At 36.4% G+C, this 26,200-nt stretch overlaps 1 protein-coding gene across 2 annotated transcripts in view; it reads left to right on the top strand.

Annotated features, from left to right (window-relative positions):
• SLC44A5 (solute carrier family 44 member 5) overlaps positions 1–26,200 on the top strand; it is a gene marked incomplete at its 3' end in the record, with an annotated part of 382,825 nt that overhangs the window by 298,338 nt on the left and 58,287 nt on the right. For both annotated transcript variants that reach the window (XM_082612771.1, XM_082612770.1), the window contains exon 4: positions 11,709–11,793. In XM_082612771.1, coding sequence (XP_082468897.1) covers positions 11,709–11,793 — 85 coding nt within the window. The remainder of the gene's footprint in view (positions 1–11,708; positions 11,794–26,200) is intronic.

Genomic DNA, 26,200 nt, shown 5'->3' with positions numbered 1-26,200 from the left:
AAGCTCTTCCTTGACATAAAGCAATGGTTGCCAATTATAGAACCACAATTAAGCAAGTAAACACCAAGATGAGTGATACTGAATGTGTGGTGACCTTGAGTTTTTCAAGGAAAATTTGATAGGAAGAGAAGGACCCACTTGAACGGAGCCTCTGCTATGGATTACACAACTGGCACTGACAATCTTGTGACGCTAAAACAATCTCCCTGTAGTTCATTGTATAAAATAACCTAAGATACTGCTTCTCCATCCAGATCTGGGACCATGCTCCAGCCCACGTGTGCACCACACTGGCCTCCTTTCCATCCCAGTGCCCATCGTGCCCCTCCCCCTCACAGGGCCTTGTCCTGGTGTCCGTCGGCTGGAAGCCTCTTTGTGCCTCTCTTTATTTTTCAGATCTCAGCTCCTGCATACCTCTCAGGGACATCATCCCTGGCTTTCCTCATTTGATCATCTGCCTCTGTGAATCCCTCTCTCTGTACCACATATTGCTTCTTTGTCAAGTGCTTGTCAGAATTGAAATTTCACATCTGTGCAATTAATTCATTAAGATCGACTTCCCCCAGTAGACTGTAGGCTCTAGGAGAGCAAAGACCTTTATATACCCAGAGTTTAGCATGGCGCTGACACATAGCAGGCACTCAAAAAACATCTGGAGAGTGAATGAAGGAAAGAATAAATAAATTTTTGTCTTCGTTATTTCCAGCCACTTCAATGTGAATCAAAACCTTGAACAGGTTGTAAATAGTTGTAGACTGACATCTATTTAGATTAACTAGAAAAAGAAGCATATTAATGTAGCAAGCATAAAGTCAGACCTGCTAATACAGAAAAAAAACAAAGGTGTTGTGGAAAGCCTAATTTGATTTCTTAGTTATTGGGTGGTTTTTCCATTTTCCTTCAATTCTATGTATTATTTACAAATATGCTTTAAACATACTCTTTGTCCCATCTTTTACTTCCTATTCTCACCCCTTGCATTTTACAGACTCTGAAATTTAGAATGTGTGTCATTTTGCTCTTTTCTTTTGCTGTCCTATGTAGCAGTAAATTCTGACAAAAGAGTCTGAAAACATTGTACCTCTGGTAGTTTTTTGTTTGTCTTTAATGAAGTCCTGAATGTCTTGCTGAATATATCTAAAGTTTTCCCTGCGAGTAGGCTGGTCACTTGTTCAGAACATGGGCTGGGTATTTTTCTTTCTTTTTTTTAAAAGATTTTTTTGACGTGGACCATTTTTTTAAAAATCTATATTGAATTTGTTACCATATTGCTTCTGCTTTATGTTTTGGGTTTTTTTTGGCCCTGAGGCTTGTGGGATCTTAGCTCCCTGACCAGGGATCGAACCCAAACCCCCTGCATTGCAAGGCAAAGTCTGAACCACTGGACCACCAGGGAAGTCCCTGAGCTGGGTAGTATTCATTTAACTGCTTGGATCTCTTCTCTACCCCACTCTTCACCTTGCTCTGTCCCTAGAGAAGTTGGCTTTTATGATGACATCCACAGGCTGTCTTGTCCCCTGGCTTGCAATTTGGTCTGTGGGAGGTATCAAGAGTAGATTGGAGTGTAAGAGAATGGCTTTATGGAGTTTATTCCTCTGATTCTCTTGCTGGTAGGTCACCGCAGGTTAGCTGCACCTCTCTACCTAAGGCCCCAAGTCCAGTCAGTCAACTCTTTCCATTTGGCTTCTCTCTCTGGATTTAGGGAACTCCTTCCTCCTTTGCCCCTTCAGGCCTAGTGGTAAAAATGACTCCCTGTTGTAGCTAGCCTCTGGGTTCTGAACCAACTATCCTTTTCCTTAACTCTGCCCATACCTTTGTAAATATTTCTTTATTAAACTCTCTGCAATTATCTTGTGTGACTATAACATCTATTTCCTGCTAAAATCTTGCTGTATTCTAGAAAACACCAACCCAACCTTGAAAGGCTTGCTTCCTAGGTGGTGCTTTAACTGGATCTTGCATAAGGTATTTTGTTCCATAAGGCTGGCTATTCTGGGTGATTGAGTTCAGTGTTGGTTATCCACTGCTGACAGATTTGTCACATAAGCATTGTTGGGATCCAGGTCAGCCTTTGTGAATAAAAGTCCATGTGATCCAAAACCCACGCATAATTATCATCCCTATTGTCATGATTACTTTTTCAGAAAATCATTGAACAATTACTTTTCCATTTGGTTATTGAAAGCTGTCTCTACAGAAGGGTCTTTACTAAGCAGCCACATGAGACATAAATATTTTCTTATTCTGGGTCCATTTGGAGGTCAGTACTTCTAATATTTCCTAAACTTCCTTGCCATTGGTTGTCTAATATTTTTTCTTTCCAGTTTGTGATAACATGGCCAAGTCATTGGCCTCTGTCTATGAATAGATAAAGGTTTCAGATTCAGTTCATCTCTTCTTTCAGTCAAAGTAGATAACCAGAAGAATGCCTCCTGATCTGTGCCAACAGATCCTCCACACCCACCTGTAAATCTGACTTGATTTTTTTGCTTCCTAGTCAAATAATCACAGGGACATTTTCATGAGCCATAGGTATGTGTTAAAGCCGCGCCTCAGGAATCAACACCCTATTATTGTGAGCAATCTTCTTATGTAACTTTCGTGTGCCTTCATGACCTTCTCAAGCATTGTATGAATACACCACTTCTACTCAATAAGGGAGTGCTATTGGGCACAACCAACTTAAGGCTTGATGGATCAGATAACATTCAGTTCACTGATGGGCTTCTCATGCCATTAGGTGATCATTCAACGTTCAGGAGCTACTTCTCAAAAGAAGAACATTTATTTGCTGAAAGGATATGGATTTTCTCCAAAGCCATAAGAACCTCTAATAGGCATTTGCCATATAGACCTAGTGGCAGACCTGCTAGTACAGTAACCTGGATTATCTGAAAAGCACTTTATTTCTTGGGGCAGCCATTAAATGCCGTGCCTCTTTTTTAATAACAGACAATGCAAGGTACGGCAACTTATCTTTCACTTTGGAGGAGATATCACTACCAGGCCCTCAGATCTTACTGGAAGACTCCTGTATTTTCATGAGGTTTATCTCCCATCCATTAGCACACTATGTCTTTGTAAGACATCCAGGTTACGTGCTATCCAATATTCTCCAGATCTTATCAGCATGATGCCATCAGTGTAAGGAATCTGTGTGGTATCCTGTGAAGTAAGATATTATATTAAAATCTTGCAGACTAAATTGTGACAAAGAGCTAGGAGGTCATGTAACTTCAAGGGGAGATGGTGAGGATGCAGCACTATCCCTGCCAGGTGAAAGCAAATGTTCCCGGTGTTTTATACTTACTGGGAAAGGGGAAACCTTTTGTTAGATCAATTGCTGCATGCAAGCTGGCAGAGGCTGCTTTGATTTGTTCCAGTAGAGAGACTACAACTTGAACAGCAGCTAAAATTAAGGCCGTGACTTGGTTAAGCTTAAACGAATCCATTATCATTCTTTAGAAACCATCTTCCCTCTGCACTGGCCAATAGTAAGGCCCAATGAATGAATGAATGATTTAACTTAATAAGAATATGATGACTGAAAATTCAGTATGAATGATTGAATGGGAGTTTGACTATATTCTAGACCCACACTTTAAGATAAAGTTTTCGTATTAACTTTTTTTTAAAGAAGTAAGGTAAATAGGTATCAGATAACGTGTAATCTAAGTCATATTTTAAATCAGGTTGCAGGCTCCATGTATTAAATCATATAATGAAACAACAAAAAATACTTAAATCCTAGGAATTGTAGCTATGAGTTTAAAACATGACAAGAGAAAATAAAAATAGAAATAGAAACAAATAGAAAATAAAATTTAAGTATTGTGAATATTTAGGTTGAAGGAGAGAAAGATGATTTAACTGCTTCAAGTATATAAAAGATTTTTAAAAGCTAGATAGTAATTAGTTATCTATTGCTGCATAACAAATTACTCTCAAACTTGGCAATGTAAAGTAAGCAAACATTTCTTATCTCACAGTTTCTGTGGTCCGGAATTGGGAATAACTTAGTTGTGGCTCTGGCTCTGAGTTCTTTATGAAGTAGCAGTCAAGATGTAAGCCAAGGCCACACTCAGCTGAAGGCTTGACTATGGTGAGGTATCAGCCTTCTAGATGGCTCCCTTGCACGGATGTCAGCACGAGGCTTCAGTTCTTGCTGACTGCTGACAATCGTGGGCTTTTTCTATAGGACTGTCTGAGTGTCCTCATGACATGTTAGATGGCTTCCCCTAGAGCTGCAGATCTAAAATAGAGAGAGGGAGAGCAAAGAGGAAGCTTCACTGCCTTTTATGACCTATTCTTGGAAGTCACCAAATATTATTCTGTCACATTCTATTCATTAGAAGCAAGTCACTAAGTCTAGTCCACACTCAAAGGATAGGGAATTAAGTGCCACTATTTGAAGGAAAATTGTCAAATAATTTATGGACATATTTGAAAGTCGCCAAACATGCTGGTCAGCTGAATAAAAGTAAATGGCATTATTCAGGTCTTTTGTCCATTTTTTAATCAGGTCGTTTGGTTTTTTGAGGTTGAGCTGTATGAGCTATTTATGTATTTTGGTTATTAACCTGTTATTGGTCATATCATTTGCAAATATTTTCTCCCATTTAGTTGGTTGTCTTTTCATTTTGTTGATGGTTACCTTTGCTGTGCAAAAGTTTTTAAGCTGATTAGGTCCCATTTGTTTATTTTTGCTTTTATTTTCTTTTGCCTTAGGAGATGGATCTAAAAAAATATTACTACAATTTATGTCAAAGGCTGTTCAGCCTGTTTTCTTCTAGGAGTTTTATGGTTCCCAGTCTTATTGGTTTGGCCAAAAGGTGCCTTCAGTTTTTAAGTAAAAATAAAAGACACATTTTTCATTTTCACCAAGAACTTTATCGAACAATGTGTTCGCCCTTTTGTTTCACTACCTTCTGCCATTTTTCAGGCACCTTCATAATTCCATCTTCCAAAACTTTTTATCTTTTTGAGCAAAGAATTGTTCCAGGTGCCTTTTACAGTCTTCCAGGGAATTGAAATTTTGTCCATTAAGAGAATTTTGTAAAGACCAAAGTAAATGGAAATCCGAAGGTGCAATGTCTGATGAATACAGCAGATGAATCAGAACTTCCCAGCCAAGATGTACCAGTTTTTGTCTGGTCATCAAAGAAACATGCAGTCTTGCCTTATCCTGATGGAAGATTATGCGTTTTCTGTTGACTAATTCCAGGTGCTTTTCATCGAGTGCCACTTTCAGTTGGTCTAATTGGGAGCAGTACTTGTTGGAATTAATCGTTTGGTTTTCCAGAAGGAGCTCATCATAGAGGACTGACTCCCTTCCAATCCCACCATATACACAAGATCACCTTCTTTGGATGAAGACCGGCCTTTGGTGTGGTTGGTGGTTTATTTTGCTTGCCCCATGATCTCTTCCATTCCACATTGTTATACAGTATCCACTCTTCATTGCCCATCACCAGTTGTTTTAAAAACAGAGTGATTTCATTACGTTTCAATAGAGAATCTCATGAGGAAATACGGTCAAGAAGATTTTTTTCACTTAACTTATGTGGAACCCAAACATCAAAGCGATGAACATAAACAAGATGGTGCAAATGATTTTCAAAGCTTGATTTGGATGTTTTGAGTATGTCGGCTATCTCACGTATAACGTTGATTGTTCTAGTTAATGTCTCGATTTAATCGCTATCAACTTCAACCGGTCTACCCGACCACGGAGCATCGTCCAGTGAGAAATCTCAAGCATGAAACTTTGCAAACCACTTTCAACATGTTCCATCAGTCACAGCACCTTCTCCATACACAGCACAAGTCTTTTTTTTTTTTTTGGCATTTCTGTTGTGTTTCTACCTTTTTTGAAATAATGAAGCATAATATGCTGAAAATGTTGCTTTTTTCTTCTATCTTCAATATTAACGTGGCTACACAAAAATTCACCAATTTTGATAAGTCTTTTTTTAAGTGCATGCTGATATGACAGCTGTCACATGCAATCTAACAAAATGGTTTCCAATGAAAGACAACTAAGTGCTACTAGAGCCATCTTATGGAATAAAATGAACAAACCTTTTGGCAAACCCAATACATTCAGGTCTTTAATTCATTTTGATTTTATTTTTGTATATGGTATTAGAAAATGTTTGAATTTCATTGTTTTACATGTAGCTGTCCAGTCTTCCCAACATCACTTATTAAAGAGACTGTCTTTTCTCCATTGTATGTTCTTGTCTCCTTTGTTGTAAGTTAACCATAAGTTCATGGGCTTATCTCTGGGGTCTCTATTCTGTTCCATTGATCTATAATTCTGTTTTTGTGCCGATACCATATTGTTACTATAGCTTTGTAGTATAATCTGAAGTCAGGGAGTGTGATTCTTTCTCAAGATTGTTTTGCCTATTTAGGGTATTTTGTGTTTCCATACAAATTTTAACATAGACATTTTTCCAAAGAATACAAATGACCAACAGGCATGTGAAAAGATGCTCAACGTTGCTAATCATCAGAGAAATGCAAATTAAAATCACAACTAGATATCATGTCATACCTGTAAGAATAACTATCATCAAAAATAACACAAATTACAAATGTTGGCAAAGATGTGGAGCAAAGGGAACTCTTGTACACTGTTGGTAGGAATGTAAATTGGTGTAACCACTGTGGAATACAGTATGGAGGTTTCTCAAAAAAAAAAAAAAAAAAGGGTGGCGCAGTGGATAAGACTCTGTGCTCCCAATGCAGGGGGCCCAGGTTCGATCTCTGGTCAGGGAACTAGATCCCACATGCATGCCACAACTAAGAGTTCGCATGCCACAACTAAGGAGCTCACAGGCCACAACTAAGGAGTCCATTGCTGCAACTGAGGATCTGGTGAGCCACAACTAAGGATCCCTGGAGCCTCAACTAAGGAGCCTGCCTGCCACAACTAAGACCTGGTGCAACCTAAATAAATAAATAAATATTAAAAAGAAAATGCAGTACTTAAAAAAAAAAATAGAACTACCATATGACTCAACATTTCCACTCTGGGATATACAGCCAAAAGAAACAAAAACACTAATTCAAAAAGATACATACACTGCAGTGTTCATAGCAGCATTATTTACAATTGCCAAGATATGGAAACAAATGTCCATCAGCAGATGTATGGATAAAGAAGATGCATATATACATACAATGGAATACTACTCAGCCATAAAAAAGAATGAAATTTTGCCATTTGCAACAGCATGGTTGTACTTGGAAGGCAATATGCTTAGTGAAATAACTCAGACAGAGAAAGATAAATACTGTATAATATCACTTATATGTAGAATCCAAAAGATAAAACTAGTGAATAAAAAAAGTATATGGGATTAAATTATAAGAAAGAGCTCCATGATAGCATATCCTCCAAAAAATCAGGGAGGAAAAGATGTGTGAAATCTATATATTTTGGAAATTTTTAAGAGTGTGAATAAACATCTACATCAGTGGCTCTCAACTGGAGCAGTACCACTGCATAGGGGGCTCTTCTGGAAAATTTGAGTTGACTTTTTGATTGTCACATGTTTTGAAGGTACTACTGTCTCTTAGTGGGTAGGTGGGAGCCAGGGAAGATAGATGCCTGGCAATATCTGGGACAGTTCTGCAAAACCAAGAATTGCCCCGCTTCTTGCCTAACTTTCCCATGTACCACTCATGTAGGTGACAATTTGCTTTTAAATATTTGAATCTAGAACTTCTGTTTTAAAATTACAAATTTTTATTTTTGCATGGTTTTAATAACTACCAAGAGAATTTGAGGAAAGATTGTACTTTTTTGGTTGGAATTTACTAAAATTCTTTCATTTAGGAAAATCATATCATTGACAACACCACTTACAGTATTTGAGTCTCCTACACAATACACCTGAATCCTCCTGAAATTATAACTGTTACATTCAGTGATTCTATCTATAGGTGCAAGTACCTATTTTACTGTGTCTTCTAGCTTGGTCACATGTGAACATTTGCAATATTGATATGCATACTGTTTAATTAGAACTTATTTTCTTAGTTGTCATTTACATTACAGCTATTTTTTTTTAAGAAATTGTGTGTGGGGGGGGAGATGAGTTATGTATAAATAGTACTTCAAGGTTTATATAAAAGCAACATTGTCAAATATTCGTTATAAAAAGGATGTGTTGGGTATGATGGAGTTGAGGAGGACTGACATACAAACCATGATGCTACAGCACAATTAATCACCTTATATGAGAAGCCCTGACATTTGTGGGGAAATATTCTAGAACAGACCGAGCCAGAAGAAACATAAGTGAGTCAAATGTGTAATGTTAAATTTCCTAGTAGCTACAGTTAATGGAGTAAAAATAAACATGAAATTAACCATAACCAAATATTATCATTTCAAATATACTCAATATGAACAGTATTAATGAGATATTTACATTCTTTTTTTGTTGTTGTTCATACTCTCTTTAAAACCTGATGTGTATTTTGCAGTTACATTATGTCTCACTTCAGATAAGCCATATTTAAGTGCACAGTAGACATATGTGGTTAGTGGCTACCATATTGGACAGCACAGTTCTAGAAGTTCCATGAATAGAGAAATTCCAAGAAAGAGAGTAAAATGTGAGAAGCCCCTTACTTTACTAATGGACAGAATGACTGCTACTGCATATTTCCTTTTCCTTCTCCTTTTTTCCCTGCCATATTCCTCCACTGGAGGTGTGGAGAGATGTGGACTTAATGGAGAAGATAAAGAAAACTAGGTACCCTTGACTGAGGTGACTTGGTTGAACTGGCCCTTGAAGCTTTCAGCTCAGACTTGATGTTCCAGCTCAAACACAGAGTATATGCAGCAAAACTTCTGCGCCAGAGGATACGTGGAGAAGTGTAGCAGCAGCTTAGTAAACAGCCACCTGCCATAATTCAAAATTACAAAATCAAGAAGGAGAGCTCTTCCCTTGACACTTCCATGTTCATCTTCCTCTCCTTTGTCTTGGGCATCAGATCCCTGTCAACCAGACTCTCTCCTTCTCCTGACAAGTACAAAGCTCTTCTTTACAGGTGGCAGAGGCTCCAAAATTACCTGTGTTATCTCCTTTCCTACCATATGTGTCTAACATACTGCTCATCCTCAGTTAGCTGATATCCTTGTGATTTCCAGTGTTAACAAGATCATTCCTAATCTATCCTTTAGTAGTCAACAGTATAGTGACTATAGTCTAATGTTTAAAGCATGAGCCCTAGAGAGCAACACTCCTAAGTTCAAACCCTGTTTATGCCACTTAAAACCTGGGGGATCTTGAGAAGTAAATAAAACTCTGAGCTGCAAATAATATCAGAGGTGAAAATATCTACTTTATAGAGTTATTGTGAGACTCAAATGAGAAATGGATATAATATATTTAGCATAGTATTTGATACATGTAAGCAATTAGTAAATTGAAGCTCTTATTATTATACTGTTTCCCCAATCTATAATTCTTTCCCTACTCTTGTCACCTTCCAGATTCCTTCTCAAATCTTCGTCATTTTCTAGTCTTTTCCAGGTCCCACCTCTTCTCCAAGCCTTCTACAAACTTTATTCTCTCCTTTTCATGTGTTTGTTGAGAACTCTGTCATAAACTATACTGGTATTGACTTGTAGTACAGGACACAGAGCTGTCATTTAGTAAGATATTTAGCTGAATGATTGATCATGAAAAAAGAAAAAAAAACTACAGCAAGTGTTGCTGATGCCCCACCCCATATCCCCTCAGTCCTTCCAAGTTTGCTTGCAGCTATGGCAGAGAGTTTTATCGTGCCCACTGATATGGCAACATGGGCAGATGTTCTCCATGGTTCCTCAGAAGGTCCCCAGCAGTGTGGAGTCACCTCACCCAAAACAGTATCTCACTCGTTAACATGCACTTTATTGGCTTTGCTCCCTTCCCTGTCTCACTCTCTTCGCCCCCACTTAATCACTTCCCAAATTAACTACGTGTATCAAAGTCCTTGTCTCAGTGTATGGTTTCTGTGAAACCCAAATAAGACAGGAACTATCATTACTGAGTCCATATTGCACATCAAGCACCATATTAGGCATTCCACTTTCTTTATTTTCTTTCATATCCTCAACATTCTTTGGGGCTGGGTATTATTATACCCATTTTTTTAGTAACAAATTGGAAAGCCAAGACTAAAGCATTTAAGTGACTTGTTCAGGGTCATAAAAATATTACGTAGCAAACCTAGCAATCCAAATGTTTCTTCAGGTGCCCATTTTGAATTAATAATTGTATAGAAAATGAATAAACCATTTTGGGATAAAGTTAAAAGAAACATATTACAGAGTATAGAGTCAGGTAAAATTAGAGCTCTTATGTATCTGACAAACTAAGATATAAAAATGAATTTAATAAAATAGTGCCTGGAGACATTATACATTGAACACTTAGATGTCATTTAAATGCCTTATTTATAGTCCACTTTCTTTATCTTGGGAAATAAAGATGGGAGCATATGGCAGCAGAGAACTGTCCGAATGAGTCAGATTTTATAAGAAGGTATTAGAAGATGAAACTGTCAATGCCTCTATGACATTGGAAAAAGAATTAGACAAAGGAGACTTTTCTGGGTACTCGGATACTAAAAGGAAAGGCTTGGATGGATGAGAAAAATTATTGAGAAAAGTGTCTTTTCCATATTAAAATTCTCATTCAGAATTGATTTATTTTTATCTTCCCAAGTCACACAGGCCATGTACATAAGAGTGATTGAATTGTAACATGAACTGTCAAATCCATTAAATGTGGGTAAGGAGATAGCTGGAAATGTTAAAAGAAGCAAAGGACAAAGAGATATGTTTTCCATATGCAGAGGCAAGCATTAGGTGACCAATAAATTTCCCAGATTTTTAGGAAACGTATTAATCAAATTAGAGAAATTAGAAACATTTAGTTAGAATTAGGGAGTATTGCCCAATTTAGCTAATGTATATTGCTTTGTGTGGTTCTCTAGTCTAGCTGATAAGTATATAGGGGCGATGAGTTTGTATGAGGTAGAGCCCACCCAGCATCTTCAGAGAAAACAGAGCCAAATCTTTAATTTATGAAGTTTGAAAACACTTGATATTTATAGGCAGCTTTGAGATTATCAGACACAGTGTGTGTACAGTGAATTTTTATTATGTGTTACTTCTGAAGTTGCTACTGTTCGCCTTTACAGTGTCATAAGAAATCATAAAGAAATCATAAATACCCAATTTGAATTGGGTATTATAGTTCCACTCCTTTGAATTTTTTGTAATGGTCTTCACTTATGTATAACCCAAAAGAATTGCATCATAATATGTACTGCAAATTTATTAGCTCTGCTATGAAGTCATTTAGTTTTGAGCCCTAGCAAAAGTGACTTCTTGCCACCCAAGAATTTGTAGTGTGCCCTCTAATTCACATTTTAATAAATGTCATTTTCTAAGTGCATTACCTCATGTTTTGGCTACAACCCAGATGAATCCTGAGAGAATAAGAAATGTGCTTTCTGACTGATTCATCCATATTTTATTTTACTTTTCATTAAGAAATTACTCTTTTAAGAAAATCAATAATCTTTTGTGATTGAGGGGAGAGGTTAGTGTGTTGCAATGGTGCATTCTAATTTCTCAAGTCAGACTGCCTTCAGCCAGCTGTTGCTGATTTTTTTGTCTTTTCTTGTTCCTGCAGCCTGGGTCAATGGCGATCCCAGAAGAGTGGCCTATCCTACAGACAGCCAGGGCTACTTTTGTGGCCAAAAGGGCACCCTCAATGAGTGAGTATGGTCACTTTGCTTTGTCTGATTTTACTGTCTAAGCTGGAACCTAGAAATCACTTTCGCATTAATCCTACTCATAAGAGGATTGAAGTTCATAAAAAAGGACTTCCCTCCCCTTTTCCCCAGAGACAGTTTATAAGCAGGTGGGATGTTTCATACTATATGACTTAAGACAAGATGTCATTGTTCTGCAGCATTTTATTAGAACAAATGAAGACTCTGCTTAGTAAAAATATAATTGTACTGGGTGAATTGGACCAGTGATTTTATCAGAAGCCATATTTTAAAATGCCTTATGAAATGGGCTATTGGAAGGCTGAGTTCGGAGGAGCTGCTAAAAAGCTAGACAGTGCAGTTGTTAGAATTCTTTTTGCCACAGTGTCTACTGATAAATCACTCCACCTTTCAAAGTGAAGGGCACACCTAGAAAGTCTTCAATGAGTGGCAGGCCAGCTTTTCAAGACAACTAGCCTGCTGCTGACAATGACCCTGAGTAGCTGAAACAAACAAGGGAGAATGTTCCATTAAATTCCTTTCTAATGTTAATTATAACAGAAGTTTTCACTTCTGAAAGCAAGTTTTCTTTCTTCATCATAAAGAAAAAACAAAACAGAAACATGGATTTCATATTTTTAGAAAGTTTTTTCTCCTTTCTCACTGGTCCATTTCTTTTCTGGTAATGCCTGAGTTTTTACTCAGGTATTTTACTCAATACCCTGGTTCTTCAATTCAGTTTCTATAAAAGTTGGTATTGAAAGGGTAAGAAACCAAGGCAACAGCAGCGCTCTCTACCATCAAAAACAGCAAAAAGGAGTCTCGGAATATTTCTATTGTGTCCCCATGTTGCCCACCCATAACTAGGAGCTTACTATTCCAAGAGAGAAACAGATTTAAAAAATAGGTTTAGGAAAAGGTTAACAACACACACGGAGTAGAATTATTATGGACAATCAAGAGAAACCAGAAATTTGGTCGAGGTTGGGGGGTAAATCCTTAATCATGTCAGGTTGAGTTTATGGCGGGTAAACTGACATCTACAAAAGGTCCTCAGTGGACCTCTAGGATGGTAATTCTTATCTTAACCTCAGTAACTCAAAAGCTCCTAGACATTGCCAACAAAACCTTCACACTATGAAGGACAAAGAAAGCACCAGGTGGTAAAAAGATCACACAAATCTCTAAATCTCTAGTTCTTTAAAATAGGCTATTTTTAAAAGGGCCTCTGCAACAATGTTTCCCAGACCTAAGCCAATGACCCACTTATTTCCAACAAAAATGGGATACCACAAATTTCAGTACATAAAGATCATTCAGAGACAATCCTAGTGTAACAGACATGTTCTTTAAAGTATTATTTACAATAACAGTATATTGGAAACTATACAGATATCTAACAATATGTGGATGGTAGTAAATTATGGCCCATGTATTTAATAAAATATAATGGAGCCATTAAAAATGTATGTTTATATTTTTAAGAATTGATTATGTTAATTTTCTTTATAGTTTCTGGATTTTGTGTCATGGTTATAATTGCCTTCCTTCTCCTGAAAATAACATTTAGCTATATTTCTCTAGTATGTCTATGGTTTATTAGAAGTTATAAATTTCTAATGCACTTGGGATTTATTTTTGTGTATGGAATGAAGAATCAAACTTTCTTTTTTTCCAGTTGCAGTGCCAGTTGATCTCAGAATAGTTTGTTGAAAAATATACTCTTTTTCCTCTCTGATTTCTGATACCACAATTATCATTTGGTAAATTTATATACTTGTTTACAAACCACCTATTGTATTCTAAAATATATATATTTTAAGCCTCTCAATTGTTTTAATTCTTATATAAATGTGTATTAATTTGAAAACTTAAAAAGTTACTTTAAATGATTCTGAGAGTTTTTAGTAGTAAGTGAAAATATTTATGAAAATATCAGATTTCAATCCTTAAAACAGTGTGAAATTATCATAGAACTAGCAGAAAGAAATAAATACAATTACAAATATCAATTTTGAGTGTGATAAAGATGGGATTCCAAGTCAGTAGCCAAAGAGTAGATTATTAAATAAGTGATATTGAGTTAACTGAAATGACATTCATGAATATAAAATAAAATTGGATATTTATCTCATACATTATACCAAAATGAATACTGAAACATGAATACTGAAATATTGTATATAAAATATACAACCAAAAAGTAACGGAAGAAAATGCATGGGCATGTTAATAGAATAATGGAGTAAAGAAGCTTTTTCTAAACGTGACCCCAAAGCCAGAAAATTTAAAAAAAATTTTAAAGTATGACACAAAGTAATCCCACTTTAACCCACAAAGTGGTATACAAAGTTAAAAGATAAGTGGAAATTCAGGAAAAAGAAATTTTTTCAACATGTATACCTGACAGTGGGTCAGTAGCTTTATTATATGAACTACTTTTATAAAATCAAAAAAGAAAAAGATGATCATTCAGTGTAGAAGTTGGCAAAAGTAATAAACAGGAAATAACATGAAATAATAGCCAATAATAACAGAAAGTGCTGATCAACCACAGTTAAAAAAGAAATGCAAATTAATAAAGAGATATTACTTTAGCTTATTAAGTTGTCAAATAAATTAAAAAAATTAAAATTTCCAGGGTTGACCAGAATGAGGGGAAAAAAAGACATCTTATTTTCTACTGGTGGTAGTGAAATATGATAATATTTATCACATTTTATCAAGTATTTATGAAATTTGTATGTTCTTTTTGATTCAGCAATTTTTCTCCTAGAACATATCTGATGGAAATTTGCATAAACATTCCTAATGTTATAGGTACTATGAAATAGTAATAATAAAATGGAAACAGCCTAAATATCTATCAATAGGAGATTGATTAAATGAGTTACGGAACAGTCATATAATAAAATACTATTTAATCTTTAAAAGTGATTGAGTAGAGATATATTTATTGACATGGAAATACACCCATGATATTTTGTTAATTCAAGAAATCAGGTTACGCCATGATTTAGTTTAATTATATAATTTAGTATAATAAATGCTATGTATATTATAATTCTGCCTTGTGATATATATAAATATCACATCTAAAAAACACCTATATATGAACAGATATACACATTCCTACATTATTTCTGGGTAGTGGGATTATATTTTTATTTATGTGTTTACTGAGTCACTATTATGTTTCTGATAGTGTTCTAAAGGCTGAGGTTATAGTGCAAACAAATAGACAAGCTACCCGCACTCATGAAGCTTACATTCAATTAGAGGGCAATTACAATAAAGATGTAAACAATCAAGATAATTTCAAATTGTATGATAAATGTTATAAAGGAAAAAACAAAACAGGTGGCCCCATAGAGAATGACTGGTATATAATGAGCTGCCTCGTGGTTGCATGGGGCAGGTTAGGACTTTCATGAGGAGGTGACTTTTAAATTGAAATATGAAGGCTAGGAAGAAGGCAGCCTTTCAAAAGCCTTGGTAAGAGCTTTAAAGCCAGAGACAAGGGCAAAGGTCCTGAGGCAGGAATGAGCCCTATGATACTCCAGGAACAGAAAGAAGCCCAGGAGGCTGGAGTGTAGCAAAGAAAAAGGAGAGTGGGATGAGCAGATGTCTGAGAACCAGATAGGAGTCAGATTTTGTGGTTCTATGTGCCCTTTAAAAGTATTTGGATTTTATGTATAAATGCAGGAAGGCCATGGAAGGGTGTTCATCAAGAGAGTGATACAATCCACTTTACATTTTAAAAGATCTTTCTTGTTGCTATTTATACCTTCTTGAACTGTTTCAATTGTTCACAGTGAGCATGTAGGCAGGAGAATATTAAACTTTTTTTATTTTGAAAAAGAATTAATGACAGATATTATAAAATAGAATTATGAGTAATTTTATTTGCTTATTTATATATTAATATGCATTACAAGTTTCTACCAAAAAATCTAATACTTTTATATTCCCTCCAAATTGTCCAAAACTAAAAGTCTTGAAAGTACATGAGCTGAGGCAATGAGTTACCTTACTTATCAAAGCCCTTTGAAAGAACAAGAGATAAAACATTTTGTTGAAAGAATATACTCTAGAGTCAAATCCTGACTTTACATCTTTCCATTGTTGACCTTTGGGCAACGGACGCAACCTACCTTAATTTTCTGATAATATTGCAAAAAATTAAATGAAAGAACAGTAATTAGGGTGAAACTTACATGTGCTTTTTTTAACAAAGCACTTTCATATTCAATATTATAATACACCATTCGTGAGGTCTCCAAAGGACCAGTCACTATGCAAAAGGTTGGAATCACTCTAGGAAACAAGACAGAATTTTCTCAAGGATCTCAGTCTTCAGGGATATAGCCAAGAAATCCATGGATTTCAGAGAGTTCCAGTCCAAGACGGCAACACAGGAGGCTTCTAACTCACCTCCTCCCATGGACACACTGGATCTACAGCTACACACAGAGCAATTCCCTCTGAAAGAAATCCAGAAACTAGCTGAGTGACTCCTACGTATCAAGTGAACAAGGAAATACCCACATCAAAATGAGTAGGAAAGGCTGAGACACAGTTTTACCATAAACCCCATGCCTGGCTCAGTGCCATACAATTGGGAGGAAATGCCCAAATCCCAGCCTGTCTCTGAGGAATGAAAGGTTTGAACCCCACATCTAGTGCCCCGACTTTTAAGACTCTGACCCAAGGGACAGGCCCTCAAAACACCTAGCTCTGAAAGCCAACAGGGCTTGCATCCATGAGACTCATAAAGACTATTGTAAACAAAGAAGTTCTTGGAGCTTCCCTGGTGGCACAGTGGTTGGGAGTCCACCTGCCGATGCAGGGGACACGAATTCGTGCCTCAGTCCAGGAAGATCCCACATGCCGCGGAGCGGCTGGGCCCGTGAGCCGTGGCTGCTAAGCCTGCGCGTCCGGAGCCTGTGCTCCACAACGGGAGAGGCCACAACAGTGAGAGGCCCGTGTACCACACCCAAAAAAAGAAGTTCTTAACTCACTGTGGTTATTTCCCCCAGACTCATCTCAGAGGGAACAGACAGAAACACCCATCTCCCAGGCTTTTCCTGAAAGAAAGCTATTTGCATACTTCAATAGCTGCTGCATGAGGGTTAGACTTCTAATATGCACACATCTGGGGATGATTATAGTCTTCCCCAGAGCCTGGAGGAGGCCAGTGGGCACTGTCTCTGTGTTCTCCCTCTGGCAGCTCCAAGTTGTACTTACTACCTGGAAGGAACTTGTGCACACATCTAGTGCACAAGCTTTTGCAACTGCCACCCAGGGGACACACCCCTTGATCTGGCTCTGGTGGACCATGGGGCTTGCATTTCATTGGTCCCACAATGAAATGAGACAACTGTAGCAGACTAAAAAACACTTCTTAACTGGCTATCCCCTCAGCACTCAGTGCAGAGGGAGAAGACTGAAATGCTCATTTCCCAGTCTTTCCCTGAAAGAGATCTATTTATGTACTTTAAAAGCTGGTGTTGGGCTTTAGTGGTGGTGCAGTGGTTGAGAGTCCGCCTGCCGATGCTGGGGACAAGGGTTCGTGCCCCAGTCCAGGAAGATCCCACATGCTGCAGAGTGGCTGGGCCCGTGAGCCATGGCCAATCAGCCTGCATCTATCACTGACTGAGATCCTCCCCTTTGGGACACTGACAGGTCTTGGCACTACTCAACTACTAAGAGCCACTAAGAACAAGGAAAGCAACTTAGACATGCACAAAGGTTTGAGAGACAGTTAAGAGCTGGGGCTGGGGTGAATATTAAGGTTTATCTCCTACAAGAAACCAGGCAGAGAGGCAGCTGTTTTATCTAATGCACAGAAACCAACACATAGAATCAAGGAAAATGAAGAAACAGAGGATTATGTTCTAAACAAAAGAACAGACAAATCTCTAGAAACAGATTTTAATGAAATGGAGATACATGATTTACCTGATATAATTCAAAATAAAGGTCATTAAGATGCTCACCAAAGTCAGGAGAACAATGCATAAGTATAATGAGAATTTCAAGAGAGAGAGAAAGTATAGGTAAAGTATCAACAGAAATCACAGAGCTGAAGAATATAAAAATTGAACTGAAAAATTCATTAGAGGGGTTCAACAGCAGATTAGATAAGCAAAAGAAAGAATGAGCAAACTCAAAGACAGGGCAGTAGAATTCATCCAATCAGAGGAGCAAAATGAAAAAAGACTGAAAAAGAGCGTAGATAGCTTAAGGGACTTATGGGACACTATCAAGTCGATCAACATTTGCGTTATATGGATCCCAGAAGGAGAAGAAAGAGAGAAGGGACAGAAAGTTTCTTCAAAGAAATAATGGTTTAAAACTTCCCTAACCTGGGGAAGCAAGCAGACACCCAAATCCAGGAAGCACAGAAAGTTCCAAATAAGATGAACCCAAAGAAACTCATAGCAAGAAATATTATAATTAAACTGTCAAAAGTTAAAGACAAGGACAGAATCTTAAAAGCAGCAAGAGAAAAACAACTTGTTACATATAAGGGAAACCTCTGTAAGACCACAGGCAGATTTTTCAGTGAGACTTTCCAAGCCGGAAGGCAGTAGAATGATATATTCAATGATATATATATTGAAAGAATAAAAACTGCCAACCAAGAATACTCTATCCAGCAAAATTATCCTTCAGAATTGAAGGAGAGATAGTTTTCCAGACAAGCAAAAGCTGATAGAGTTCATACTGGTCTTATGAGAAATGTTAAAGGGACTTCCTCAAGCCAAAATGAAAGGATGCTAATTAGTAACAGGATAAACATATGAAAGTAAAAATATCACTGGTAAAAGAAAATACATAATTAAGCTCTATTTTAGAATAGTCTAAAATTATAATGGTGGTGGGTAAATCATTTATAAATCCAGTATGAAGGTTATAAGACAAAAGTAGTAAAAATAACTATAACTACAGTAACTTATTAATGGATACACAAGGTGAAAAGATGCAAATTGTGACATCAAACACATGAAATGTTGGGGGGAGAATAAAAATGTAGAACTTTAGTATGCATCTGCATTAAGTTATCAGCTTAAAATAGACTGCTGTAATATGTTTTATGTAAGCCTTGTGGTAACCACAAAGCAAAAACCTATAGTAGATACACAAAAGGTAAAAAAAAAAAAAAAGGAATCTAAGCATACTACTACAGAAGGTCATCAAATCACAAAGGAAGAGAGCAAGCGAAGAAAAGAACAAAAGAACTTCAAAACAGCCAGATAACAATGAATAAAATGGCAATAGTAAGTCCCACCTATCAATTATTACTTTAAATGTAAATGGTAAAATGATGCAATCTGAAGATACAGAGTGGCTGAATGAATAATAAAACAAGACTCAACTATATACTGCCTACCAGAGATTTACTTAAGCTTTATGCACAGACATAGAATAAAAGCAAAGGGATGGAAAACATATTCCATGCAAATGGAAACCAAAAGAAAGCAGAGGTAGTTATATTTATAGCAGACAAAATAAACTTTAAGGCAAAGACTCTAATAAGTGACAAAGAAGATTATTATATAATTATAAAGGGGTCAATCCAACAAGAGGATATAACATTTATAAATATGTACCCAACTTAAAAGCACTGAAATGTATAAAGCAAATATTAACAGATCTGAAGGGAAAAATTAGGCAGCAATATAATAATAGTAGGGGACTTCAATACCCCACTTTCATCAATGGTTAGATCATCCAGACAGAAAATTAATAAGGAAGAATTGGTCTAAATTACATGTTAGACTAGATAGACTCAACAGACATTTACAGACCATTCCATCTAAAACCAACAGAATACACATTCTTCTCAAATACATGGAATATTCTTCAGGATGAATCATGTGTTGGGCCACAAAATAGGTTTTAATAAACGTAAAAAGTCTGGAATCATATCAAGCATCTTTTACTGCCAAAATGGTATGAAACTAGAAATTAATTCAGAAAACTGGAAAATTAACAGATATGTAGAGATTAAACAACTTGTCACTAAGCAAATGGGTCAAAGAAAAAATCAAAAGGGAAATTAGAGTGTATCTTGAGACAAATGAAATTGGAAATATAACATACGAAAGCATATGGCACACAGCAAAGCAGTTCTAAGAGGGAAATTCATAGCGATAAACAGCTACATTAAGAAGCAAGAGATATCTCAAGTAAACAACCTAATTTTGCACCTAAAGGAACTAGAAAAAGAAGAACAAAATAAGCCCAAAGTTAGTAGAACGAAGGAAATGACAAAGATCAGAGTGGAAATAAATGAAATAGAGATTAATCATTAGAGAAATGCAAATCAAAACTACAATGAGGTATCACCTCACACTGGTCAGAATGGCCATCACCAAAAAATCTACAGACAATAAATGCTGAAGAGGGTGTGGAGAAAAGGGAACCCTCTTGCACTGTTGGTGGGAATGTAAATTGATACAGCCACTCCGGAGAACAGTATGGAGGTTCCTTAAAAAACTAAAAATAGAGCTACCATATAACCCAACAATCCCACTACTGGGCATATACCCTGAGAATACCATAATTCAAAAAGAGACATGTACCCCAGTGTTCAGTACAGCACTATTTACAAGAGCCAGCACATGGAAGCAACCTAAGTGTCCATCGACAGATGAATGGATAAAGAAGATGTGACACATATATGCAATGGAATATTACTCAGCCATAAAAGGAAATGAAATTGAGTTATTTTTAGTGAGGTGGATGGACCTAGAGTCTGTCATACAGAGTGAAGTAAGTCGGAAAGAGAAAAACAAATACCATATCCTAACACATATATGTGGAATCTTAAAAAAAAAAAAGGTTCTGACAAACCTAGGGGCAGGACAGGAATAAATATGCAGATGTAGAGAAGGGACTTGAGAACATGGGGAGGGGCAAGGGTAAGCTGGGATGAAGTGAGAGAGTGACATTGACATATATACACTACCAACTGTAAAAGAGATAGCTAGTGGGAAGCAGCTGCACAGAACAGGGAGATCAGCTAGGTGCTCTGTGACCACCTAGAAGGGTGGGATAGGGAGGGTGGGAGGGAGGCGCAAGAGAGAGGGGATATATATATGTATATATATATATATATATATATATATATATATATATACACACATACATATAGCTGATTCACTTTGTTATACAGCAGAAACTAACACAACATTGTAAAGCAATTATACTTCAATAAAGATGTTTAAAAAAAGCAATAGGGAAGATAAATGAAACTACCAACTGTTTTTTTGAAAACATAAAATTGACAAACCTTTTGCTAGACTCATTGAGAAAAAAGTGAGACTACTTAAATAAATTCAGAAATGAAACAGGAGACATCTGATACCACACAAACAAAGGATCATAAGAGACTACTATGAACCATTATATACCAAGAAACCGGACAGCCTAGAAGAAATGGATAAATCCTAGAAACATACAACGTGCCAAGACTGAATCATGAAGAAACAGAAAATCTGAACAAGCCAATTACTAGTAAGAAGATTGAATCAGTAACCAGAAACCTCCCAACAAAGAAAAGTCCAGGACCAAATGACTTCACTGATAAACTCTACCAAACATTTAAAGAAGAATTAACAGTCCTTCTCAAACTCTTTCAAAAAATAGAAGAGAGAATTATGACACATTGTTCAATGGAACATATTAGAGAGCCCCAAAATAAAGCCACAGAAATATGGTCAATTACTTTATGACAAAGAAGCCAAGAATATACAATAAGGATATTCTCTTCAATAAATGGTGTTGGGAAAACTGGAATGCCACATGCAAAGCCACGAAACTGGACCACTTCCATCTTACACCATAAACAAAAATCAACTCAAGATGGATTAAAGACTTGAATTAGGACCTGAAACTGTAAAACTCCTAGTAAGCTCCCTGACATCGATCTTGGCAATAATCTTTTGGATCTGACACCAAAAGCAAAGGTAGGAAAAGGCAAAATAAACAAGTGGGACTACATCAAACTAAAAAGCTTCTGCACAGCAAAGGAAACCATCAACAAAATGAAAAGGAAGCCTATGGAATGGGAGAAAATATTTGTGAATCATACATCTGATAAGGGATTAATACCCCAACTTTATAAAGAACCCATGTAACTCAATAGTAAAAAACCAAACAATGAAACAAATGATTAAAAAATTGGCAGGGGATCTGAATAGACATTTTTCCAAAGAAGACATATAGATGGCCAACAGATATATGAAAAGGTGTTCAACATCACTAATCATCAGGAAAATGCAAATCAAAACTATATGAGTTATCACCTGATTAAAATGGCTATCATCAAAAAAGACAAGAGAAAACAAGTGTTGGCAAGGATGTGGAGAAATTATTGTGCATTACTGGTGGGAATGTAACTTGGTGCAGCCACTATAGAAAACAGTATGGAGATCCTAAAAAAGTTAAAAATAGAATTACCACATGATCCAGTAATTCCACTTCTGGGTATATATCCAAAAGAAATTAAATCATGATCTTGAACAGATATCTGCATCCCCATGTTCATTGCAACATTGCTTATGATAACCAAGTCCTAGAAACAATCTAAGTCTCACTGGATGGGTGTATGGGTGAAGAAAATGTGATTTTATACAAATAAATAAATTTAAATCAGCAGGAAAAAAGAAGGAAATCCTGCCATTTGTGACAATATGGATGGACCCTGAGGCTATTACGCTATGTGATATCTAAAAAAAAATGAACTCATAGAAACAGAACAGATTGGCGGTTGCCAGAAGTGGGAGGTGTGGGGTGTGGGAAAGGGGTTTAGGTGGTCAAAACGTACAAACTTCCAGTTATAAGTTTCTAGAGATGGAAGGTACAGCATGGTGACTATAATTAACAATACTATATTGTATATTTGAAAGTTGCTGAGAGAATAGATCTTAAAAGTTCCCATCACAAGAAAAAAATTTGTAGCTATATGAAGTGATAGATGTTAACTAAACTTATTGTGGTAATTATTTCTCAATATATACATATATCAAATCATTATGCTGTATACCTTAAACTAATACAGTGTTACATGTCAAGTATATTCTCAATAAAAGTGGAAAAAATTAAACTAGGAATTGGACAAAAAAAAAAGAGAAATCCATGGATTTCAATCTAGTGTGTTTCGCAGAATGTGCTATTTGAAGAATAATGCTTACAATCCCATCTGAAACATTACACTCACCCCCACTTTCTCTAGTTACTTTCTGGCACAAGACCCTGATTTATTGTCTTGGGTACTTATCACTACTTGAATTTATCCTGGTTATTAATTTCACTTGTTTATTTTCCTCTACTAGAGTCAAAGTTCTTTGAGATCAGGGACGTTCTCTGTTTTGCTGTTGTATCCTCATCACTTCATTATAGTAGGTGCTCAGTAGATTCACTGTTAAATGAATCGGAATAAAGGGGTAGCACAGAAAAGACAGTGATTTGCTCCAGTTGGAGGTCAGTGTAAAGTTCTTATCAGATCCTCCTATTAGCACTGCTAAGTGGTGCCATTATTACTACTCTCATCTAGAAAATTAGGAAGCAAATTCAGATAGGTTAAAGTATGCACTCAGGGTCAGCTGACTACTAAATGGCAAAAGTAACATGTTCTAACCCCAAATTCTGTGTTCTTTAGGCTGCATATTGGTAGAGTTGCAGTGAAATTGCTTTTCCATGTTCCACGTTTAATCTAGTCCTTAAAACCTTGAACATAAACTGGTAAAAAGTACCATTAAATTAAAAAAAATTGTGTGTGTATATATTTTCATCTGTAAATGAAATGCATCTCTGTGAGAATGTGTAAAGCAAGTTAGGCACTACAAAACAACTGAGTCCAGGACATACTTGTTAGGCTGTAACAGTGTTTGTACTCATTAGTGTCATGATGTGCTTAGAGCAACCCTTTGATTCTCAACTCTAAAAAACATTCCTTAACTGAGCTTAAAATCCCATGCTTAGAGATGGTGTGATAGTGTTTAGGATAGAATTTGGTCAGTCTGTGCTTTGTCTATGCCTAACCAAAAGGACACTAGGGGAAACACTGAGAGTTTTCTGAAATGTCAAAGCAGATAAAACAGACTCAAAGGAAAATGGAGTGCTTTGTTGACATGTGTAACTTTCTCTGCATTTTGAGTTGCAGGGAAGTTATTCATGATACTTGGGTATGATCCTTTTCTTTGGGATTTCTACTAAAAAGCAAGAACTCAATTGATTTTGATGCCACCTTTTGGCTACTACAAAAACTTCAGCTTATAAAGTTTGGGTTAAAACAACTTTGAACGTTGTCTGATGCAGCCCAATTGCCAGATTAGACAGACCAAAATACCCATCTTCCTAGTATGAGTTTCAGATAGGGAAACAGGAAAGATTAAGAGAACAAAGCTCTTCTATTTAAGTTTTGCATCAATTTGGTGAAGCAATTAAGTGAAGCAATAATAACTTTGTCTTCAATTCACTGAAGAAACACTTAGAAAATGGCAAGGAGGTCTCACAAATCTGTTTGACTGAACATACTACAAGCCCAGATCTATTGGTTTAATTTTTTAAATCTATATCAAAATAATATATGCCTATGAAAATAAACCAAACAATAATGAAGAGCTTATAATAAAAGCAATAAAAACAATGGTCTCCTGTCTTAGGAGGTTTCTTTCCAGAAAGATAATCTCTCCTTCTCCTGGTTGTTTTAGTCAGTTCAGGCTGCTATAACAGAATACCATAGACTAGGTAGCTTGTAAACAACAAAAATTTATTTCTCACAATTCTTGGGACTAGAAGTCCAAGATTAGGTGCCTGCTTGGTCAGGTTCTTGGTGAGGGTCCATTCCCTGGTTTGCCATATTTATTCTGTATCCTCAAATGGAGGAAGGGATGAGAGAGCTCTCTGGAGTCTCTTTTATAAGGGCACTAATTCCATTCATGAGGGCTATACCCTCCTGACCTAAGCACCTCCAAAGGCCCCACCTCCTAATACCATCACTTTGGGGGTTAGGATTTTAACATATGACTTTTGGGGGAACACATTCAGTCCATAACACTGCTCTTAGTTCTTCTGGCAGTTTTTTGCATAACTTCAAATCATATGTTCATTCTTTCATTTTGTACTTTATTAATTTTAGATAGTATCCATTGATAGCCTGCTATGAAACATGAAGATTTAACTAATTTACATTATCTGTTTTCCTGTTCTCCCTCCTCGTTCCATGCTTAATGGTTAAATTATTGCCTTCAGATTTTCTTATAGTTTACTTTTGTGACTTTAAATAGTATACTGAGCTTCGAATTCTTGTTCCACTAACTTTTGTCAGTATCTCGACTCCTCTTTATATAAGAGGAGGATATTATCCCCACTACCCTTCTCTCCATCTTTCCTTTCCATTCCACTTTCTATATTTACCCTTCACATGACCAAGTTTGTTATAAAGTTCAGTTCTGCAACTTCATCAGAATCTTTCATGTTCTGTTGGTAGGTTGATTCTAGAAGTTGGAAATAAGACTTTTACTTTGTAATAACTATGTGAAGTTTAGTCACTGTCTGGCCATTACATTTTCATTTCTACTGTGTCCCTGATGTCAAAGCCAAATCTTACACTTTATTTGCAGTTTAGCATCATGCTACATTTTAGTTTATTTCAACATAGGGCAATGACATTCTTGTATAATGTTTTAGTTTATTTCAACATAGGGCAATGACATTCTTGTATAATGTTTTATTTGTCAGCCAAGTTTTTCTTGAATAGTCTTTATCAGGACCATAAGTTTGTCTACCATTCCAATCACACTATTTTTCAGAGGTTCCCTCTTCTCTGAACACCTGCCTTGTAGAACTTCTGTCCTTTTGTTCCACTCAGGACCAGGTAAATTTTAGGCCTACTGCATAGCCTTAATTCTGGGACTTATCTACCTCATTAGATTGGGTCCCGCTTCTAGAGGTGCCAGATTTAGCAAATAAAAACACAGAATGCTAAGTTAATTTTCAATTTCAGATAAACAAGAAATATATATATTTTTTTAGTGTAAGCACGTCCCATGTACCATTTTCTATATCCTAACTTGTCTTCTGTCTTTGTCAACACCCTTGTTTTGAGGGAGAGCATTCTTGATTATCTTCCTAAGAAGAGAAAGCACAGGAAGTAAATTTGAGAAGTCCCTGGAAATGTTTTTCTTCTCCCTCTTTACAGTTGACTGATGGTCTAGCTTTAGAAGTGTAACTTGAAAGACAATTCCTGTCAGAAATTTGAAGATACTGTTCCATTGATTTTAGCATCCAATGTGTCTAATGCTAGTCTGATTCACATACCTTGTGGTGACTTTTTTCCTCTGGGAAAACATTTAAAATCGTTTCTTTACTCTTGGTGTTCTGAAATCCCACAATT

This window comes from Mesoplodon mirus, assembly GCF_964341445.2.
Source record: "Mesoplodon mirus genome assembly, chromosome: 3".
Classification (NCBI taxonomy): Eukaryota; Metazoa; Chordata; class Mammalia; order Artiodactyla; family Ziphiidae; genus Mesoplodon; species Mesoplodon mirus.
Note: the sequence above shows the minus strand (reverse complement) of the source record. Positions and strands in the feature narration are given on the sequence as shown.